At 30.7% G+C, this 24,156-nt stretch overlaps 1 protein-coding gene across 1 annotated transcript; it reads right to left on the bottom strand.

Moving 5' to 3' along the window:
• Positions 1-216: 216 nt before the first annotated feature.
• LOC126847974 (very-long-chain 3-oxoacyl-CoA reductase-B-like) lies at positions 217-9,685 on the bottom strand. The gene is made up of 6 exons (XM_050588437.1): positions 9,217-9,685; positions 7,384-7,430; positions 7,240-7,315; positions 6,705-7,045; positions 4,140-4,355; positions 217-544 (listed from the first exon to the last, which is right to left on the bottom strand). Exons 1-6 carry the CDS (start codon positions 9,380-9,382, stop codon positions 431-433), a joined length of 960 nt encoding a protein of 319 aa, XP_050444394.1. The 5' UTR covers positions 9,383-9,685; the 3' UTR covers positions 217-430.
• Between the last annotated feature and the right edge of the window lie 14,471 nt (positions 9,686-24,156).

The following is a 24,156-nucleotide window of genomic DNA, read 5'->3' as shown; positions in this document are numbered from 1 at the left end:
AGAATGTCGCATATTAATTTAACCATTAAAATTTCCGATTCCAGTTTAGGAAATCAGTTTACCGATAACTTTCACGGGCTGATTAATCATAACATTATTAGCTTATCTACTAAAAAAAAAAAAAAAATGAAATCACCTAACCCACCAAAGGTAAAACGAATATTGAGTTTTTACACAGACTTTGGGCATATTTTTTTTTTAAATCACAACATAATATTGTTCAATTAAAACCGCACGCACGCACGAGCGAAAGTTTATTTCCTAACAATATAATATATGTACAAGAAAAATAGTGAAACACAATCGTCGCTATTCACACAATACCGCGGTGGTTTTGATTTAAATAGCCCCCTAAAGTTTGTTTTTTTAATAATTATTATTATTTCATAATATAGGTAGTGGGAAATCGCAGAGATCACCGCAAGTCGACTCATTTGACGGTCTTTTTCCTCAGGGCCCGAGTTCGAATGCTCAACATGTTCTTCATCACAATGTTGTTCATAAATGGCTGGCATATGCCGTTACCGAAATGGATGAATTTCACCTTGAACACACAGAAAAATACTTTTTTGTAATATAAATATTGTCAAATACAATGTAAACAAAAAAAAGCTGCACCATTAAATCAAATCACTCAAACAAAAAAAAAAATACTTTGATCCGGTTAGATCAGGTAGGCAAATAAAATATCTATGAAAACAGTTGTAAACGCTGATGATGTGCTTTAAATTGTATTTTTTTAATTACTTAGTTATACTTATTTTATTTAGGTATAACTTATAATATTGTAAAATCATATGGTTTTTAAAAATGGTCTTTATATGGTTTTCATAGCAATTAATAATAATATATTCAACCGTATTTTCATTTAAGTTCTTTTTTCAGTTAAAATCAACTTATAAGTACTATTGAACTATTCGAATCGATTTTTGCTACGAAAACAGCTGTTTTTAAAAGTCTTTTATCAAAGTCAAAAGGTATAAGAAATGTTTGATTAATGGTTGAAACTTAATATGCTTCATGTTTAAGTTAAAAAAAAAATAATATTTTAAATACCTTGATATCCCCAGTATACATAAAGGTAAACCTTTAAATGATAACTACACAAAAAAACTGTTTATACAAAACTGATTGTCTACAAGTGATTATTTTTATTACATCATTCTGCTTTCAATAAGTAGATAAATCTAACACATAGGTTGCTATCTGACTTTTAAAAGTCACCTCTTAATGTTATTACTTTTTAAAATAATATTTTTAATCCTAATTTAAAAAAATAAGAATTGAATAAGTCAAATATTTTACTCAGTTAGCTGTAATTAGATTTAAGCTATCGTTAAATGTATGGATAACAAGTTTTTTTTATTTTATCTAAAAAAGGGAATAGCCGGCTGCGAGTGCCTGAAAAAAGCACAAAAAAGTACCTAAGAATCTGAAAAAATAACAAATGTTTTAAATGCAAAAATAAAGTTTTTGGTTTTTTTTACTGATTTCCTTTCTTTAATTTATTTTTTTGATAAACCTGTTAATTCGTTCACACACACACATAGCAATATAAGAATTCAACACGGTGTAATTTCCTAGTTTTTTTTTTGGTTTTCCTATATTTATAGCGTATCTATTACACATGCCTATATTTACTACACGAACCAGTTTACCGGGTTGTACCATTGGCCAAGGTCTGGGCTGTTTTATTTATCAATATTTCACAACAAGCTTCTGCACGAGCAATAAATCGTTTACAAAATACTACATTGGAATTTATCTCGAAAAAACGTTTAGTTTATTGCAATTTCCGACTGAAATAGATTATAAAAAAAAAATTGATCAATTGTCGTTTAACGTGCTACTAGTTTGGATATTAAGTGGATTATTCACACGTTGGCTCGGTAAACCCTATGACGTTGTTTGCTATACATAGTTATTAAATACACTCAAACCAGTCCTGTTGAAAATCCTTGATCGCGAATAAAATATTCTACTCAAAGCGTTAATTGTACAAAGAGGGATAATTATATTACCGACATAAAAGTTTAAAAAAATAATATCTTTTCCGTCTTCTATAGTTCCGTATTTGGTCGTTTTAACTTATCAAACATAATTATTATTATTATTGGTTTTAATGTTTTTCATTTTTGTCGAGAAAACGCCTCGGTTTTCTATAAAATTTAATATTCTATCGATTAGATTTATTTGTATTTTTAAAGTTTCAATTTCAGTAATTTTATCAACTGAAACAAATAAAAATCTCACTCATTTTCATTTACAGAAATTTGTGTGTATTTCAATTTTTATACCACGTGGAACAAAGTCAATTTGAGAAGACAAAAATGCCCTTTCTGTTAAATTATCTCGGCTGTATTGATCCAAAGAAAACTCAGGGCTTTTTGAATTGTAAGCAGGTAAAATATCACATAAATTAAAATTAAATACACAAACGAGCAGAGATTGTAAACGTTATCAAGCCAACATTTGCATTTTTTTTTTTGTTACCTATTTAAATAGTTACTTAACAGATTGAACCTGTAAGTAAACATAAAGGTCAATTAAAAACACTTTAACGTCAAGTTGTGCCATGAGAACATTGTTCCTGGAATGAACCATTTATACGGTTTCAAAAGGCATAATTTAACTTTTTCAGTTAAGCTAGCAGTATACCTTATGACTAACTTAACTATAAAATCACAGTTTATTTTGAAACAATAATTCAGTTGTCATCTAAGATGCTATTTTGGAATTTATAAATTATGGGATTGTCAAATGTTTTTTTTTTGTAAAATTTTAGAAAAAACTACAGCTTAAAACAAACCAATCACTGTATAACTGATTATTATTCGTCCCTATAATTGATTTTAATGGTAAATTACATTTACTAGATTCGTACGGATTTAGGTAAATGCATTTTGGCTGGTAAGAATATAGGCTTGATTATAATATTAAACGAATGGTTTACATTTTGGCTCGGTAACGTTTTCAATGCTCTACGATGAGATTTATACTTTTTAAATTATCTACTTCTAAATGAGATTTCACTGGAAATTCGGCGTTTCATCAATGGTCGTTGGACATTAACTAAAAAAAAATGGCCTGACGACTAATGTTCATCACTTTATGGCCGTAATGTGTGTACACGACCTCAGGAAATACAAATTTCCTACAGTATCTCAATGTTGGACCCACACCGTGTAGCCAGCCCGGCTAAACTCTCACATCACATTGACATTGACCTTGTTCGTGGCCGGATCTTGTAGTGACCGATAGAGAGGTGTAAGTGATATTGTATTCAGCTGGATGCTACATTCGTATGCCATCTCTGTCCTTCCACAACCGTCGGGCCGGCCAACACGTTAGGTCGTGGGCAGACACTCGAATTCAAACGGCACACTGTCTATGGTCGTGTTTACTTACTTGTCTATTTATTTACAATGTCACGATTATCAATGAATTACCCTTTTTTTATTTTACTAGGTTTTACGCAGAAAGTAAACACAAAATCTAACCTTACCCTTCACCAGAGTCGCATACGATTGCCGGAGAAAACTAGTTTGGAATAAAATATTTTACGTAGGCACCGGTTTTGTTTCTACTCGTTTATACGAATTTCTCCTTTTTTTTTTTTTTATTATTTGTTTATAAACATTCTCTTTAATGAAAACCATCACGAGGGCACAGTGTGGTCGACGTATGAAATTAGCTCGCCTTAATCAAATTTCAGAATTTCCAGATGTAGAAAAAACACTGCTAAAACTAGAAAATTCATTACAATCTGATTCCGACGGTCAGAATACCGACTTTTTCGCCCTTTCCCTCCACTTCTCCCTTCTACCGCCTAAATTCAAAACTAATGAATAAATTTAGATTCAGTGGCTTATAACATATAAAATGACATCTTTGTGAAGTACCCTACTACCCGCTAAATTAGCGGCAAAATTCAAAACTGATGATGAATTTGGATTCTTTGACGTATAAATAGATACAAACGTTGTATTGTACGGTCTTATGGGCTATGAGGTATTATTGAAGGCAAACTGATTTCATATTTCGACCACTGTGCCTACAATGTGACCCACTGATCGTGTTTGGATTTTAACGGTCTGGGTAGTGAAATTTTTGGTTAATTTCCTAATCAAATCAATTACCATTATAGTGTGTGGCAAGTATCCGGTGGTCACGCCTTCGATTCCGGTCGTTTGCAGTGCTGACTTGACAAACTTTTCCGGGCTGGGCACCATCAATGAGGGTTTGCTGATTTTGCTCATCTTGGTGGCAACGTAACCCGGTTCGACACATTGTACAGTGATGCCGAAACTCTTGTATTCCGTTGCCAGTTCCTCGCTGAATTTCTCGACGAATTTCTGTAATGATAGACCAATGTTGTTAGAATGAAACAAGACAAAACCCCGTTCATTTTTTAATCGCCCATATTTGAGTCACTAATTGACAAAAAGTGGACAAGTCTGTGTGATTTTTCTGACAAGTCTAGATTTGATCACAAGATTTTAATAGTTTTTTTTTTTTTTTTACTATAAGTTCAGTACAATTAATTACAATTCAGTCTGATCTACGCAAAGTACAATTAATTTTAATTGTGGTAATTTTTTTTTATTTTTCAATTCCACTGAATTTTCGCTTGTTACCTAACTTGACCTTGGCAATGACCCCACTTTAAAAACGATAACTTGGAGTAATACCGTGTAGCACAATTATTATTAAAGGTTGAGATTATAACATTATTTGGATTTTCATAATATTACAGAAAAATGTGTGCACTTTTACAACATTAATTTTATTTAAAATGGTCCAATCGAGTAAAAAAAAAAACCATAAAACTTAAATCGTTTAAAATTAAAATAAGAGTTTTTAGTTATGTCTCTGTGCTTTAAATGCAACTAAAATGGTCTCTAGCTCCTTCCCAGTCTGGCTAAGCCAATTTGTTGTGCCTCCTGTAAAATTCGGCTTTATAAACATGTCCCCTGTATTGTAAACATTTAACATAATTTTGTTAGGACCCGGAAGTTATTCATTAGTATGCTTTTACTGAATGATCAAAAACAAATATAGGTGAGCTAATAATTTGAATATTAGTTCAAAAAATCAAAATTTCATTTTTTATAGTTTTGCATATTTTAGGTGTTTTTTTTTTCACATGACGCACATTTTTTAAAATGGATTTATATTTACAGTATATTTTGCATTTTTAGTTACTTGACTATGTAATAGAGTTATTTATGTGACTTGGGCCAAAACACATTATTTTTCCAAGTCGAGAAAAATTATTGTAATTTATTATTGACAAGTTTAATAGAGTATAAGAAATAATATTAAAATAATCTTTATTCATATATAAATTGATTACTAATTGACGTTTTAAATGATAATATCACTCAAGGAAATTATACACAACGCCTGAGGCCCGTATTTAGGTTAAACAGCTTGTAAATCAAGCCAAGTCCAATTAAAATAGGTACATGGGTTGTTTTATACTTAATAATTATTCGGTAAATAAACTAACAATCTTAATGACCTAAATAATGATGGTTTTTCACAAACAATTGAGTTTATACCGTCAATATATTGTTGGGAATGAAACACACATCAACACGTCAAAATCATTACTGAACTGCGGTATTAGAAACTTAATGGTCGCATTAAGATAGAAGTTGTGTTAAGTAGTTTGTTGTTAAGGAATAAGGAATGGTACAATGTCTTTATTTCCAACATTTAGAAAACAACCAAAATCCTAACAAGTCGTTTTCTAAACGTTTTACAGGAAAATTTAACAAGTAATTACACAATTCTTATACTTTAACCTAAAACCTTACTTCCAAGAGTATTTCAACGATATTTTAAATATTTGGGTCTTAGTGGAAGAAGGTATTCGTGCCCGTATCTATCGCCAGAGAATCGAAACCCGCTATAATCTCATTTTGTAAAAAAAAATAGTGACCCAAGCTGCTTTTCAAATGACTAAACAATCGTTTGGACCCAGGCTTAGTAAAGTAGTTCATGCTCTCGAGTTGGGCGAGGTTAGGTCAATCGAGTCCTTAACGATTAAGGCTCAATCTTCCCAAGTTTCAATCCTACGGATGTAATTCACAACGGACTCAAAGTCTTGATCTGTTGGAATACTTTTTTCAAAACTCGACAGACTATTGGTGAGATATATTGTAAAGCTTTCAAAGTCCTTTGGGTCATACTTTGGACCTACAAATTATACCATCTTTCTCCACCTCTCAAAGCTCTTTGCTGAGCATTCTATCTTCGAGTAAGGCAGTGCTATATAGTCTATGGTCGAAAAAGCTCAGAGAAGATTTATCCCTGCTGTTGCCTTCAGAGTCAATATTCGCAGGCCTACTTTCACTGGATCTTTCAAGTTTATCGGACCCTAGATCGTCTCATTCCCTGACAAACCCTGAAAAACCTAACCTAACCATAGGTTTATTCTCTTTTCTCTGTACTTTTCTACAAGCTCTTTCGCACAAAATACCGGATCCATCGTCAATTTCCCTGGCATGAAACAAAACGGGATTTTTGGTAATTCATGTCTCACTTCGAATTCTCTTTTCCCAAGTCTATGACTATGTGAAAATTATTCCTCTATAGTTTCCACACTTGAATCTCCTTTGCCTTTAACTATAGATCCTATCGTCTCTTAAATATATAATGTATACGGCTAATTAACCGAGTTAGATGATAGAACTCACCTTGGTGGCACCGTAAACGGTCAACAGCGGACAAGGGATCTGGGCCACGGTGGAAGATATATTTATCACGACCCCCCGACGGCGTTCGGCCATGCCGGGCATGACTATCCTGCACATGTTCAACGTGGAAGTTATGTTGCACTTGACGATGTTGTCGAACATTGGATCGCTGGTTTCGATGTTCAAAAAGTACTCGGGATGAGGATAAGACAGACCCACGTTGTTGATGAGCACACCGGTTTCCAAACCGTAAAGCTCTTTGGATATATGCGCGTACACTTCCGGGCCGTCGTCGGTGAAGTCGGCTTCGATAATTTTCGTTTCCACTCCGTATTTGTCGCCTGCAAAAAAAATCATCACTTTGAAAAAGTCTATACTTACAATCAGAGTTGTGCATCGTTCGAATATGAATTTCCACAACTCTGCTATTGTCTTACACCATAAGTAGTGAGGCATTGAGATTTTTCAATTTCACCCGTGCTTAGGTACCCTAATTTATTCTACTTAAGTTGCCCCCTTAGTTTACATTACTCACCGATGGCTTTTGCTGTCGTTTCCAACTTTGACTTGGTCCTGCTCACGAGTACTATGTTCAACCCTTTGCCGGCCAACTAAAAACGACGGAAGAATATTAATCGTTCAATCAATTGTAATACTATTTAAGAAAATTGCAACAAACCTGTTCGGCATACGCTTTGCCTACACCGTCTGTAGCGCCAGTTATAACTTAAAAAATAACCATAAAGTACAACATTAGTAAAACGCTTATATAAAATAATAATGATAATAATTTATAAGAATAGTTAGTTATTGGCAGTAGACAATTTTTTTAAAAAAATATTTGAAAACATTTCAACTTAAAATAAATTTTTTCCAAAGACCAAATACAGAAACCCACTTTTTACATCATTCTGAACAAAACGGCAAAACAAATTCAAAGGGCTTTAACGTTTGTGAGTGGAAAAGCAGAAAAATAAATATACATGTCTTATATTTTTAATTAGAAATAATTAGAGCCCTTAAGTATATGCAATTGCATGTTTTTACTGAAGGGTCGAAGAAAAATGTTGGGTAAATTGCAAATTTAAATATAACACTCTAAAGAATCAAATTCAAAATTTTATTTATTAAAATTTCCCATATTCCGGGGTTTTTCAAATTTTTTTTTTATTTAGAACATATTTTGTATAATTTAAATTATAGGGTCAAAGGTTATGTTTAAAAAATATATAGATGGGCGGTAATAGTTTTTAAGTTGAAAAATATGTACAAAGTTAACATATTTTTTTTGGTTTGTCAATGTTTATCGATAGTACTACGATGGAAGAATATTCCAAACAAATTTGGAACTCGTTAAACTATTTTTGAAAAAGTTATAAAGCATCGTAATTTTAAGTTGAAAAATCTATCAATTTTTTTGGGTGTTTTTCTGGATTTTGAATGGGAGAATTTTTTTTAACTCAATAAAGTACCTCTTGAATATTCTACACACATTTGGAACCAATTGGACTATTTTGAAAACATATATAGAGCACCGTAATTTTTGAGTTGAAAAAAATGTATATTTTCGGATGTTTTTTGAAGGGGAAGTGATGAACTTTTTAAATTTTTAGTCTAATGAAGTACCTTACAGGTACGATTTCTGATCTCAAGAGCTCCTACAGATCTTAAAAAATATCGTGCTTACGGACACAAAAATATAAAAATATAAAAACACATCATTGTAAGTACAATACCTTCTCAGCTATCGCATCGAATCTAAAAAAGGATTGCCACCACCTGTTAAAGAGGATTCTATAAGGGTCGAGTGGCGACAGTTGTTTTTAACTCGGATAGGTTTGGTTAGATTTGGTTAGGTTAGGTTAGGGAGGAGTAATGTGAAAGCCCTACTCCCCTGGTTTGGCGATTCAGAAAAAAAAGGGTTAAATTAGGTTAGGTTAGGTTAGGTTAACTGAGGTTGTGGTTGGGTTCTGTGAATTGATGAGAGTTTTGAGTGCCAGGGGGTGTATTTTTGAACTTGATCGAACGGGCAAACTTGATAGACTTTGTTTTACACTAAAACAAAGTTCTACATAATGTATTTTAATTAACTATTATTGCCCTCCAATGCATTTTCGGCGGGGTGAAATCCATCAAATTTCATACCACAGGAGTTCCAACTCCTCGATATTTCTAATTACTCGCAGGTAATTTAAATTAAATAATAAATCCGTAATTTTCCAAACAATTAGTTTATATGTTTGCGCAAAATTTAATTTGACAACAATTTATAATAAAAAAATGTAAAAAAAAATTATACTATGATTTTTAACACAATGACCTGTTGCGATAAGGAAAAAACGAATAAATATTGAACTAATATGCTACTTTTAACGAGCAACCCAATATAGTAGCAATCGAACAAGTTAGTTTACATATTATATTGGATTACTAATCGTTGGATCGAATTGGAAAATACCGTTTTCCATACCGAACCGTCGTGTACATATTTATAACGTGTGTATTACCGTACCTGCCCATTTGCCGGTCTTTTTGAAATTCACGTTCATGTTGAGCGACGGCGCCAGCAGATGCTGATAGGCGAACCCGAGCACGAACCGCGTTATCTTCAGCACGATCAGGCTGATGAAAACCAGGCCCACTTTTTCCATGGGCGTCGTGCCGGTCAAGACGGACATGTTCGGCAAAGGGTTTGTAATGATGAAGAAGAAGAAGAAAAAAAAATTTTTTAAAAAAAATTGATTTAGATAATTTTCTAACAGAAGGCGGCGGCGGTTTTCCACAGTCGACAACTCGCGCTGTTGTGCGGTCGGTGATATTTAATCAGTGTGCGGTTGATATGCTCTAGAGCGGTGTGTGTGTGTGTGTGGTATACCGAGCGCGTGCAGTAAGTGGTTTTTCGTTTGCGCGCGCAGGCGGTTTATACGGAGTGGTTGACATATTCAAACGCCGCGACGAGTCGAACGACCGGGTCGAGTCGTTTTGAGATCTTTTTGCTTCCTCGTGTACAAACCGTTTGCCAGTTTTTGCCAAACCGAAACCCGAGTCACGACCTAACCCCCCCCCCCCCAACCCGTCGGTAGTCACACGTTTGGGGTACCCGTTCGTTGAAAACATTTTGTGCAAAAAAAAAAAAAAAAATGTTCAAATCGAGGAAATGGAAAAATACTAATTGTAAAAAATAGACTAGCTCCGTAGTTCCGCGTTTTGTGCGTAATATTATAATTATAATTATAATATTATTTTTTTTTATGCACATTCAATCGACCGATAATATTATTAGTGTTTATCGCCAGACTGGTTTGTATACAGGGTGCACGCGCAGTACAAATTGCTCGTTTGCTCGATTCTTTTCAGCTTAAGCTCAAAATCACAGGATTTTCACTAGTGTCGCTTTGAACAAACTAGCCACCTTTCCTAATGCTTCATCAGCTAATGAATTAACGCCGCAAAAAACGTCCATCTAAATACGGTTATTCCGTTTTTAATTAAGCAGTATTAAATTAAAAATATGCTAATGTGTGTGTGTGTGTGTGAATTTTCATTACCAACCACAATATACCTATTGACTTTATAAATAAAAACAATCGTTTTTGTAGGAAAACCGTCAAGTCATTAAGATTGTTAGTTTATTCAAAGAATACATATTATAAACATTATACAATTGGACGAGCCTTGGACGTTGTGTATACATTTTGCTGAATAAATATTATTCAATTTAACACGGTGATTGTTATTTGATTAACGTGAGGGAAAACGGTAATTTTAACATTATTTTTTTTATTTTTTCAACTCTTCGATAAGAAATCAATATCATTTTTTACTTGACTTTGGAATTGAATGTGTTTTGACCCAAGGCACACATAAACAACTCGGTTACATAATCCAAACGGTCTAACAGCTAATAAGGTGCGAACAATCCTAGTCGGCCAATATAAACACGTGTATTATTATGTATAATAGTAATAATATGTACAATCCGGAATTTAAAGTCTTAAAAACAATCAACATATACATGACAATTAATCGCTAAAAAATGGCCGTAATATTATGTATAAATTGTAGTTTAGTAATGGGCTAAATGTTTTTATTTATAAATTAATTAAAAATAAAATTGACACATTTTTTTTAATCGACAAGTCATACAAACAAAATAATTCATTTATTTTTTCTGTTTTTGTCCATCTGATAAATATTTAACCTATAATAGGTACGTTTAACTATAAAATTATCTTTTATGTGGTCAATATTTTATTGGAAACTTTAGATAAACAAATTTTAAATTATGCATTATAAAAAATTCAAACAAATATGAGATTTGTTATATTGAATTAAGGTTCTTTGCTTTTTTTTTTTGGTTGAAAATTCAAGATGCTAGCTCATATAGAATAATATTTTTTGGTATCATACAATTTTGAAGACCCTGTATTTGTACATGCCTTGCAAGAGTGATCACAACGTCAAACACGGGATGTCTTATCTATATTTTGTTCTTGTACAGATGAACCCGTTAAAAAAACTGACTTATCATAAAAACAATCGACACGTTTATCGACAGGGTGATCCATTTAACGGGAAACGCGCATAATATTTACCGTTTTGCAGTACTTCTTTTTGGAGAGATATTTTATTTTACAATGTTAGACAATTCATGCATTTTTTTTTTTTTCAAAAAGAAAAACTACAAAAAATCGCATTTATTTTAACAACGGCTGTGGAGTGTCTTGCCCGAATGAATCACCCTGTACAATCGCAATTCAGTTGAGTAGGTACGCCGTTTTTTTTAATCTTTATTATTTCAAACAGACCATTTAATGTGAATTTTATTGATTTCGGTCCGAAAACTTTATGGAACATACGTTCGACAACTTTATAGTAATTTATTATCTTCCATCGTGGCAACGAAAAATAATAGGCCAATAATAATAATGTGTTTTTGATAAAATTTAATACTGTCGTGTGTTCCTTTTTTTTTTTTTTTAATACACAGTAGTCAGTACGACTCACTTTGGTTGGAATTGTTGTTTTAGAACAGTCACAGCAATAGCAATAATAATAATAATAACAAAAAAAAACACACACACACACACAGTAAGTGGGTCATATTATTTTATCTTCTAAATTCGATATGGTCAAAATATAATATTATATATGTGCTATGTTTTGCTATGTATTGTATGTGCTATGTTGTCAGAATGCTAAATAGAACATAATAATTTAACAGCACACACCAACGTGTTAACTGAATTTGATTTCCGTCGGGAGCATGACCTTTCGGACTTGGCATTGTTTTAAGTGTTAAAAATACATTTCGACGCTGTCGTTTATTGTTGGTATCGATTGCACAAACGTTTGAACTTCCAAGTTAATTTTATCCAAGTTTAAATAAACAAACCGTTGGCGTGGATTACTTCCCCAATAAGTATGCGTTTAGTCCACTTAACGCAAGACACGTGTCTTGATATCTCTTAAAATAATAATTATTGCAATTTAAAAATTTTAAAACTTAACTCCTCTTCTATGGCCAATGTGTGTGTGTTCTGCCCGTTTTGTCCATGCCATAGCCCATAGGTCTCAATCTCAATCTATACAAATTGTCCATTTATCTGATTACTATCTATTATCTACTGCCCTACGAAAAAAAGAGTACTTCAGATCAGCATACGTACAATGTGTTTAATTAACTTTTTAAAATAAGAATATTTTGCTGAACATTTTGACTGGTTAGATTAAAGGTAGTTAAAGTTTAAAACCGATGACGGGAGAATGGTCGAATGAAGTATTATTTTTCAACTACAATAATAAGTACAGAATTTATGAGTATTGAAAATATAATAAAATATGTACCTACAAGTATATTAAAAAAAAAAAAAATGTTTTTTTAAAATATTCATATTTTTTCTGAGAAAACCAATGTCTTACATCAGATTGATCACTCTGTACATGCACCGAAAACGTGCCTGTATACAGGGTGATCAACTTATCGTGAACCACTCAATATCTCACTGGGATTAATTAATCTGGGTTTTTTCATCCATGATGTCTTGACCTGAACATTTTTATGGGAAATTATGTAAAAACTTGAAAAAAAATATGTACGCATCAGTTTTTTTCTTCAATGTGTTATAGATAATTTTAAAGTTATTGAAGTTTCAAGTTTAGAGCAGGAGGAAAGGTGGAGTGTAGTGTTATTTTTATCTACACACACTAAATTTCTTATTCAACCCAGTAAGAAGATATTGAGTGGTTTACCTTGTAGTAGTTTGATAGGCTGAAAATTTGAAGAAAAAAACGTACATGTTTTTCAATTTAATGACTACGTCTATGACATTTTAAATAATAGTGGAATTATTATATAATAATAAATAATTATCTATTTTGATATGATAATTTTTTGGCGTTTTTACCCATGAATCGTATAATCAACAACAATATAATTAAAATATTTTTCCAATACCCATTGGCCGTCCCACTCACAAGTAGCATCTTGGAAATTTAATATGGCAAGAGTGTGGTTTTTCCCTTTTCTTATTTTTCTTTAAAACGTTAAAATAATATTATGGTACATAATTAATGTAACGACAGTAATGTGCTTGAAATTTGTAATTCTAGTATTAGGGTGAATATTATTAGACTAAATATTTAATATCACAGTGAACGTAATAAAACTCTGGTCAGACCTAAATTCCTAAGACTTGATTCGAAGGAAAAGATTCCAACCCATCTGGGGAAAAAATTAATTAAACTTTTGGGCGTTTTCCTTGACTTTTAAGGTCAAAGTATACATTTTTTTTTAATGTTTGGCACTGTAAAGTATCTTCTTTGAAGTATCTTCTTCTGTAAATGTAACGTTTAAGAGGAAGTTTATTCACATAGAGTTCGAGTTATACAAAAAATTTGGTGATAAAATATTAACAAATATTAAAAAAGTGTTAACGAACAAGGTGTGTTTTTATTTTTTTGTCAATAAGATTTCCTGTGTTCATCACTTGGTATTTCGAGGATGTACATCAGCATAAATAATGTTTTTACTATTTTTTTTTTTTAGTCACAATTTATCAATTAACAAAAACGAAAATCCAAGACAAATATCCATTATTTATGCAATCGCTTAACTACACGCTAAGGTGAACAGTATCAAAGTTGTTTAAAAGAGTTTAATTTTAACTTTGAATTTAAACCGGCGTCTAGACCATTAGACTAGGATTATTGTCTACGATGACGACATCATAATGATACTAATCACAATAATAAAAACATTACAACTCGAATTGTAGCCTGTTAATTACCTACATATATGTACTTTTGGCGGATTGTTAAATTTCAATTATTGTGGTGTTATAATAGTTTAAGCTAAAATGTTTGGCTCGACGAAATTAAAAATAACATAGTCAACGATTGAGGTATAATAATAATTATTATCCCAACAGGTCAATTAGGTTTTTATTTATAATTTAAAATTATTTTATAGCAGTAGAACATAATGTATTTGATAAAACTGGGTAATTCGAGGTCTCGGATAATTCTAGATGTACATATTGCCAAATCTCTAACTTGTAACAAAATATATTAATAATGACTTTTTCGAGAAAAAAGCTGCATTTAAAATGACGCCACAAGTTATTAATTTTAGCTTAGGTGTAAAACTAGAATTTTTTTTTTTTTAATCGTTCTAAACTTGCTAGAACTAGGTACAAATTAAATCGGAGTCCGGTGTAATAACCATCTAATTTATTTCTTACTAATAATAATTGTTCAGCATTGATCATAAGAAAATTATTTGTCTTATTTAACACTACAATTGGGGGGAGGGAAATTTGTTTTAATGGGTTTGTAAGTAATAGTATGATTTCACTGACCTAATCAAATTGATCATGATCATTTTTCACAAAAAATTTTCAATAAAAATAATAGTGTTAATAAACGTTTAGGTGTGAAATTATTGTTTATTTTCAACCTTGCTAACACTAAATAGTGTACCAAAAACCTATCAAACTGTGTATATATAGAGTATATTTTTATTAGACATCATAAACATAATGTTTACAAAAAAACTTTTAAATCATTTTAATTGAACTACTAAGGTATATATAGCAAATGATAAAAATGTACGAATAATACATGTATCTTAAATAAGTATTATAAGAAAACCTTATATTATGAGTTAACGTCCAAAGAAAATGTTTCTCATAAAAGCACTCTTTAAATCTATAAAAGTCACTCCCGTGTGTTCTTCAGATGTTGTATCGACTTTCTTTGTATCACATCTATGACACACTTGTAAACGATTTTTTTTTACTGTAATAAGATGCAGATAAAAAATGAAAATGGCTACAATGCAGTATTGTTGCATTGGTGTTATGCGTGTGATCGAGTGAGTACACCCACAGACCTAGAGAAAGCGTCTCTAATCGCAGAAGAAAACTAATTTAGTAAACGTACCTATAGGTATAGTTGTGAAAATCATAACCGTATCTGATAGCAATAATTTGTCCAATACAATATGTACTATGTACATTACACACAATTGCAGTATTTGTAATTTTTATTTATAGAGATATTTTAGTTAATGTTGTGTTACAGTATTAAACAAAATTCAAATTTTCATATTTTCGGTAAACTAAACCAGGACAAATATTTTTAAAGTTAAAAGAGTTTAAAAGTTAAGACGTGAAGAGAAGTGCGTGCAGATAAACATAATACTGCACTCCGCCTTTCCTCCTGCCCTAAACTTGAAACTTAAATAACTTCAAAAATAGTTAACCCAAACTGGTTATCGACCAGTCAAAAATTTTAGTACATTATTGTCAATTAAAAAAGTCAATTAAATATATGCCTTACCATTTAGGTTTCAAAAGTTGATCAATAATTAGTTTGGGAGGGTGTAGGAACATAAAAATGTATAGGCAATTAAAATCACATTATATAAAAGCACTATTAAGAAAATAAAAGTTCAATTATTAATTTAACCTAACCTGAATATTTTTTTGAAAAATCATAGTGTGTTTATGTAAAAACTTGAAAAAAAAAATATGTATGCATCAATTTTTTGTTTTTCAATGTGTTATAGATTCTTAATTTAAGTTCTATCTTCTGAGTAATTTTTAGCGCTCGAGCCCTAAAACTGCTGCTATAGAATATAAAAACAATAAAAAATTTGGGTACTTAAATTACAATTTTAAAACTTTTTATTATAATTTGGAAATTAAAAGCGTTTTAACGAAACAAAAATGATTTATTTGCCGAATAATTAACCCCCAAAAGAAAAAAATATATAAAAATAAGTTCGATAAATACAAAAAAAAATTATTATTATTGAGGGGGGGGGAGGGTTAAAACCAAAAAATATATGAACTGAATTGATATCACAATTATTATTCACATTGTATAAAAACAAAAATGTCATATTAAAACCTATAAATTATTGAGTCGTTCACGATAAAATAATCACCCTGTATACGTAAAACAAATATGACTTAATAACAATCAACAAGTATGGACTTGATTCCATAAATTTGAAGACAAAAAATTTTTCGTAAAAAATATTAGCGTTTGAATTTTTATACTTCATCAATCTGTGCGTATGCTATGACTTTCTTAGGGCATTACATTTGCCCTTATAATTGCCAAAAACTGAGTAGCCGTCAGAATTGGGTCGTTTATTGTAAAAGTGGTGTAACTCCAAATTTTTAAAATATACACATCTTCGTGTCATAGTCACATATTTTAAAGTCATATCTTTCATAACAGAAACAACTCCAATAAATGCAACAAAAAAAATATATATAACAAAAATAGAAAACATTGAATGAAAACAAAACGCAGCTATCTTCAGACATCTGATCGTGTCTGGTCATCTTTTTTTTATTGAAAAACACGGTAAAATATGTATCTACAAGCACAGACAAGTCAGTTTTATCCGATCTGTGCCACAAGTATGGGAAAAAGTATTGACATTTTCTGAAAAAATCAGTGTCTTGCGTCGAGGATTGATCGACCGGTTCAGCTGTTTGGAGGATCATAGGTCTTAGGTGCAGGCACACAATTTTAAAAAGCCAAAATTTGTGTACAAACTAAAGTTTTCATCTGGAATTAGCAGCCAATTCGTTATGAACGGTCGATATGAAATAATAATTGCGGATGCATATCAAACTTGTTGGCAGATAATAATAAAAACGACCCAGACCTTGGCCGACGGTACAACAGCAAACTGGTTCGTGCAATAAGTATAAGCATGTGCAGAGTACACTTCTTGTATTAAATACATAATAATATAATTGTGCGCGTACGAGGAAAAAAATGTTAATGTAACAATAAAACAAGCCGCGGGTTTTTTTTTTCGCGTGAACAGGAATGAAATCTAGTTTTTTTTTTTTTTCCAAAAAGCAATACAACTTGTACTGGTTTTAGCAACCATACGAGTATAATATAATGCACACAGTGAACGCATATTACTATATTTTACAAAATGCTCACGTCACAAACACATGCGAGAAAATCTTGTCGGGACGAAAAAAAAAAAGACTTCCTAGACAAATCAACGATGGCAAGAGTAAAATCCAGTTTACTTACCACGCAGATTACACAGACACGGTGTTCTGTGTGGTGGATAAAAAATAAAAAATAAAAACGTTTTATTATAAATAATGTTTATGATGTCTAATAAAAATATACTCTATATATATATACACTAGTTTAGTTGTAGAAAGACTAAAAACTATTATTATTATTAATTATTTCACACCTAAACGTTCAAGTAGTGAAGTTGGAAAATTTGAATAAAATACATTTTTAGTTTCCTCAGACATACCTATTATAGAGGCTAAATATTGTAAAACTTATTAGCAATAAAAGGGGCAGGCTAGGTTTATTCACACTATTATTTTTATTGAAAATTGTTTTGTCATGGAAAAGTGATCTCATGATCAATTTGGTTAGGTCAGTAAAATCATACTATTACTTACAAAACCATTAAAAAACTAATTTACTCCCCCCCCCCCAGTTATATAAAATAGGATAAATAGTTTTATTATGATAGTCCTAAACAATTATTATTACTAAGAAATAAATTAGATGGTTATTGCACCGGACTCCGATTTAATTTGTACCTAGTTCTAGCAAGTTTAGAACGATTAAAAAAAAAAAAATTCTAGTTTTACACCTAAGCTAAAATTAATAACTTGTGGCGTCATTTTAAATGCAGCTTTTTTTTCTCGAAAAAGTCATTATCAATACATTTTCTTACAAGATGGAGATTTGGCAATATGTACATCTAGAATTATCCCAGACCTAGAATTATCCAGTTTTATCACATTGATTATGTGCTAAGGCTGTAAAATAATTTTAAATTATAAATAAAAACCTAATTGACTTGTTGGAATAATATTTAATATTATACCTTAGTCGTTGACTATGTTATATTTAATTTCGTCGAGCCAAACATTTTAACTTAAACTATTATAACACCACAATAATTGAAATTTAACAATCCGCCAAAAGTACATATATGTAGGTAATTAACAGGCTACAATTCGAGTTGTAATGTTTTTATTATTGTGATTAGTATCATTATGATGTCGTCATCGTAGACAATAATCCTAGTCTAATGGTCTAGACGCCGGTTTAAGTTCAAAGTTAAAATTAAACTCTTTAAAACAACTTTGACATTCTTCTCCTTATCGTGTAGGTAAGCTATTGCATAAATAAGGATATTCGTCTTGGGTTTTCGTTTTTAATAAATAATCCCCCCAAAAAAAAGGGAGAAAATTACACTTTGACGGCAGTCAATTTCCAAGTTGTTGTGTGTGAGTGTAACAACAGTCAGCGGGTAATGAAAATATTTTCAAATTGTATTGTTAATAGACGATCAACCCTAATCGTATCCACCCCAATAATAAAAATTAATTTTTAAGCACACAATTGTCATTAGGTACACAATATTGGTATCGATTTGTTTTTTTTTCTGTTAACACGTTTGTGGGCCTTTCTTACTTACTTACCCAATACTACTACACACTTACGGTGTAAGTATACTTTTATACTGTGCTTGGTTTGGACTGTTCTGGTTTAAACTTACGCTATCCACAGATTCGCATCGAAGCGTTTATTTAAAAGTGATTTCGTTGACTTTCATTTATAATAATTCCTGTAAACCTGTGACCTACCCGTCCCACAGTGGTCTGAAAGTGAATTCTAGTCGCTCAAAAGTACTAGTATTAAATATCAAAACGATTATGAATTGTTAATTTTAATAAGTTTCTTAGACATAATATATAATTTCAAGGTCATATGTGAAACTGGACGTTTCTATTGCTATTTAAGATTTAGTCATTGTAGTTTGACGGTTATTTTGATTTCAGAAAATAATATTTTGGTTACAATATTTTACTCTATAATATTTTGTAAAAAAAATGTTTTATTTAATTTTTTTATTAAACTAGAAGATAAGTAAAGCAAAAAAATATGTTTTTGAAAACTCATTTTTTTTTCAAACTAGTTATGATCATTTTTAATGAAAAATATCAGATATTTTACATGTATTTTTTATTTAAGAGAATGGTACTAAAATTTACCCATTTTTACCCAAATATCGACGCATAGGTATTGTAGAGGAAGTAATTTAGGATTTCAAAAATATAAAACAAATTCAGACAAAAATTACTTAGTGTACAATACAAATAATATAGCACTGGAAACAAATTTAAAAATGCAGTACTTTCTTATTTGCATTGTGTATACTATATATACTTATTTGCATCAATCCTATCAATTGATATGTGGGTAAAAATGGGTAAATTTTAGTACCTGATCTTTTAAATAAAAAAAAAAACATGTAAAATATCTGATATTTTTCATTAAAAATGATCATAACTAGTTTGAAAAAATCTGTTCTTTCCTTTATTTATCTTCTAGTTCAATAAAAAAAATTAAGTAAACATTTCAAAGTATCAAATATTGGATGGTAAAAATATTGTAAGCAAAATATTATTTTCTGAAATTAAAATAACCGCCAAACTACATTAACTGAACTTTAAATAGCAATAAGAAACGTCCGGGTACACGTATGACCTTGAAATTTGTTTTCATTATGTCTAAGAAACATGTTAAAATTAATAATTCATAGTTGTTTTGATATTTTTCGCATATTTAATAATGGGACTTTCGAGCGACTGGAATCATATTTTTTCGGACCATTGTGGGACGGGTAGGTCACAGGTTTACAGAAATTATTATAAATGAAAGTAAAAAAATTACTTTTAAATAAACTCTGGGATGCGAATCTGTGGATAGTAAGTTTTCATACCGGAACAGCCAAACTAAGCACAGTAAGAAATTATTATACACAAGTTTGGTTTTAGACCGGGCTTAGGGACAATAAATGCACTTTATAGCGCCACAAGTCACGTATAAAATGCCGTTGATCGTGGTAAAAAAAACCTTGGCTGTGTTCTTAGACCTAGCAAAGGCTTTTGACATGGTTAATCACGAAGAATTGATTGAGACCCTACCTAGTTTTGGCATCAAAACAACTAGTTTTGAATTGGTTTAGAAATTATCTAACAGATAGGCAACAAATAGTTAAAATAAACAAAACATCAGGTCAAAAAAGGAAAATCATACGTGGAGTTCCACAAGGTAGCGTTCTTGGTCCTTTATTTTTTCATTTTATATATTAACTGTATATGCAATATAAATATAGATGGTGAAATTATAACGTATGCTGATGACACTTGTCTAATCTTTGCAGACAGTTCGTGGCTTTCTGTACAACATAAAGCAATATCTGAGCTCAAAAAAGTAGTAAATCTTTTTAACTCAAAAAAAATATATAATTGAATATTAAAAAGACATATCTTATGACCTTCAGTATTTACAATTCGGTTGTCCCTTTTGAGGAACTGTGACGGAACATTGTTGTAAAAATGTCGCTGAACGTAATGATGATATGTGTAAAAAAATTTCAAGGGTCCAGTCCACCAGACATCCAGGTATAACATTTGATGGTAACTTAAAATGGAATTTACATATTAATAATATAGTTATGATATATATATATTTAGCTCTATATCAGTCAGTGTTCCCAATATGGATGTTTAGTGTGGGGTGGATTGTCCGAAATTTGTCTAAAGCCATTGCAACTTCAACTTCAACAAAATAATAAGAATCTGTTCGGATACAAAATCCACGGTAGGCTCGACGAATCAAAAATAACAAAAAGTTTAAGGTTCTGCCTTTTAGGTCGGTTTACAAAAAAATTATGATACTTTGGTTGGATAAAAACAGCAATACGTGGTTCGAGTACAGAGTTATATAAAAATAATAGACAACACAGGACATTAGATGCATTAGTTAAGTATGCAAAAACAACGTGTGATCAAAAATTCATAGATTATCTCGGGCCGGTTACATTTAATTCGTTGGATTATAATACAAAACAAAAATTAATATACTATAAAAACAAAAATAAAAAAATAATAATAATTAACGAATGGTTATTACGCAATTTACCTTGATACGTGTTTTTTGTTCGCGTGTGTTTGGATGTAATGTTGTTTTTATTTTTTGTTGTCTTCTTTTATCATGTACAATTAATATTTTTAGTTTTATAAGTATTTAGAATATTATTTTAAATCTTTGAAATTTTAATTTAGTTCATTTATTTTGTTAATAATCATATTATATTTCAATGACTCTCTATCTCCAACACAAGCTTAGCTTAAAGGAGATAGATAATCGGAAATGTTAACTTTTATAATAATTTATGTATATATTTTTCTTTTCGATAAATAAATAAAGTGTGCAGTAGTGAAGTAAGTAAGAGAGGTACCCAAGTGTTTACAGATAAAAAATCAAATACCGGTACTGTACTTGCCTTTTTTTTTAAATAAAATATGTGAACGCACTCATTCTGTTAACTGATTCGCTTAAGGGGATTGCATGCAGTGTGTTTTTTTTTTAAAGTTTTAGACCAAAAAGCCAGACAAAATGTCGACTACTTAGGATGGTCCGATGACAATTCTTCAACGATATACAAGTTCTTAGGTTTTGTAGGAAACAGATTTTTGATTATTTATGTGAAAAATTTAGGTTTTAATATTGAAAAATGTAATTATTTTAAATAGGTACTGAAAATCTGGTTTCTACATAACAAAGTAAAGTAGCCAAAGAACTGGAATCTCTTTACAGAATTGAAATTGGACATTTGTCAAACATTAGTTCAACATAGTCGACATTTTGTCCGGCTTTTTGGTCTAAAATAAATCAAAATGGCTTTTACTCGTAGAAAAAATTATTTAAATTGAAAATAATACCTCGAAGCTAATACAAATTAACCGGAATGAATTATTTGATATGGTTGAAATTTATTGAAACATCTTTTTTTCCTTAAATATTGCCTATACAAAACTCCTTAAAAACACACCGCGTGCAATCCCCTTAAGAATAATCCATTGACATTGTTTCACACTAACCGATTGGAAGATTTAAAATATAATCAAAGTGCAAACATTTTTCTGGGATGTTATAAAATTCAAAATCATATTATAATTTCAACCTTTAGTTGTGCTACTCGCCACAATTATTACATTCTACATGTAAAAATTATTATCGTTCTTGAGGTGGAGACATTACCAAGGTCAAGTCGAGTAACAGGCGAAAATTCATTGAACGTTTTCCACTATTTTTTTTTAATAACGCTATTTTATTATTCATGAAATTTTCATATTAACTAATTATATATGTATAATATTAACAGCTGTAACGTTGCACAGGTTTAAAATTACACCAACCATTTTTGGCTTTTGCAATAAACATGCCAGATAGAGCCCACCTCACTACAGCAATAATTAAACCTAACCTGTATACTTAGGCACGTGTATACAATTAAGGCAATAGACGCTGTACGTCTTATAGAATTTGTTTGGCTCATTTCCTTTAAAAACGAACCAATACGTTCTCGGCCGTGCTACAGAGCTTGTAAATTATTATTAAAATCCGACCTACTTAATTATTTTCACCTTAAACGACATTACTAAATGTTACCAAACCCCCCCCCCCCCTTTGACAGCTTTTTTTTGAAATTTAAAACTGGTACTGAATTCCCAAAACCAGCAACCCTCAAAAACATATACACACTTTTAGCTTCGGTGAGGAGTTGAGTAAATTGAAATTAGATAATTTAAATGAATTTGTTTTCGTTAGAACTGATTAACAAGCATTGCTAATATTGCACTTAAATCATTGATTTTTTTTTTTAATTATACCTTAAAAACTTAAATTGATAAATTACTAAATTAAAACTAACACTTAAAAAAAAAAATAATAAAACAAATGATACTAACAAAATAACTGTCGACTTTTATTTTCTTCTTTTTCATTTGACAATATTCATTTATAGTACTAATACCTAATAATTAATAATACCTACTCGTATAATATTATTATCATATTTATTGGTACATTTAGATAAACACAATTTTGGTTTATACAAACTACAAAGAGTTGTATTTTTTTTTTTTAAGTCAGTACAAAGGAATTGGAGGCTGGAGCATATTAGAGTGGGGGAGGTCATAGGACTACAATAATGAGATCACTTTCAAAAGCTTCTATCTATTGGATGGTGAAGGAAATGAGAGGTTAGGAGGTTATTGAAATGAGAACCATCTCACTGGAGCGATGCATGGTAAAATATTCAGCTGATAAATGAATGATTCATATAAGACAGACAAGAGACAATCAGCTGATCATACTTTATTAAAAAAATGGAATAAGTCACCATATTCATGATTATTTGGTGGCAAAACTTGTGTAGAGTGAGGCGAACAAGTTTGTCCATCAAAAGGCAACGCTCTAAACTCTAAAGCCAATAAAATATGCTTATAATCTGGTTTGCAATCAGTTAGACTTTAGTCATAATTAAAAGTATCAAAAATAAAAGTTCTTTACTAGGTACAATTATTTTTTTTTTACTTATTAAACTTTTTTTATATTTATTTTTTCGTTAAGAGATTAATTATTTGGTAAATAAATAATTTTTGCTTCGTTAAAAACGCTTTTAATTTCCGAATTGTTACCAAAAAAAAAATTTGAAAATTCTGATTTAAACCAAGTGGCCAAGTTTTTTTTATATTCTATAGCAAGCATTTTTAGGACTCAAGCGCTTAAAATTAGTCAGAAGATAGAACTTAAATGAAATATCTATAACACATTGAAGGAAAAAACCGATGCATACATATTATTTTTTTTTTTCAAGTTTTTACATAAATACTTACTATAATTTTTCAAAAAAAAATGTTCAGGTCATTATACACACAAGCGGTGATCATTTTATCGTGAACCACTCAGAATTTAATTGGGTTTAATTAGTAATACTGTCTCTGTCCAAACTAATTGTTTTTATATTAACTTTTGAAACTTGAATGGTAACGCATTGACTTTTTAAATTGGCAATATT

The sequence above is a fragment of the Adelges cooleyi genome, unplaced genomic scaffold (genome assembly GCF_023614345.1).
Source record: "Adelges cooleyi isolate 19-005CV unplaced genomic scaffold, UGA_ACOO_1.1 ACOO_flye_CR_arks_rails_tigmint_CR_PRNA_14, whole genome shotgun sequence".
Taxonomy (NCBI): domain Eukaryota; kingdom Metazoa; phylum Arthropoda; class Insecta; order Hemiptera; family Adelgidae; genus Adelges; species Adelges cooleyi.
This window is presented reverse-complemented; position numbering and strand designations above follow the sequence as displayed.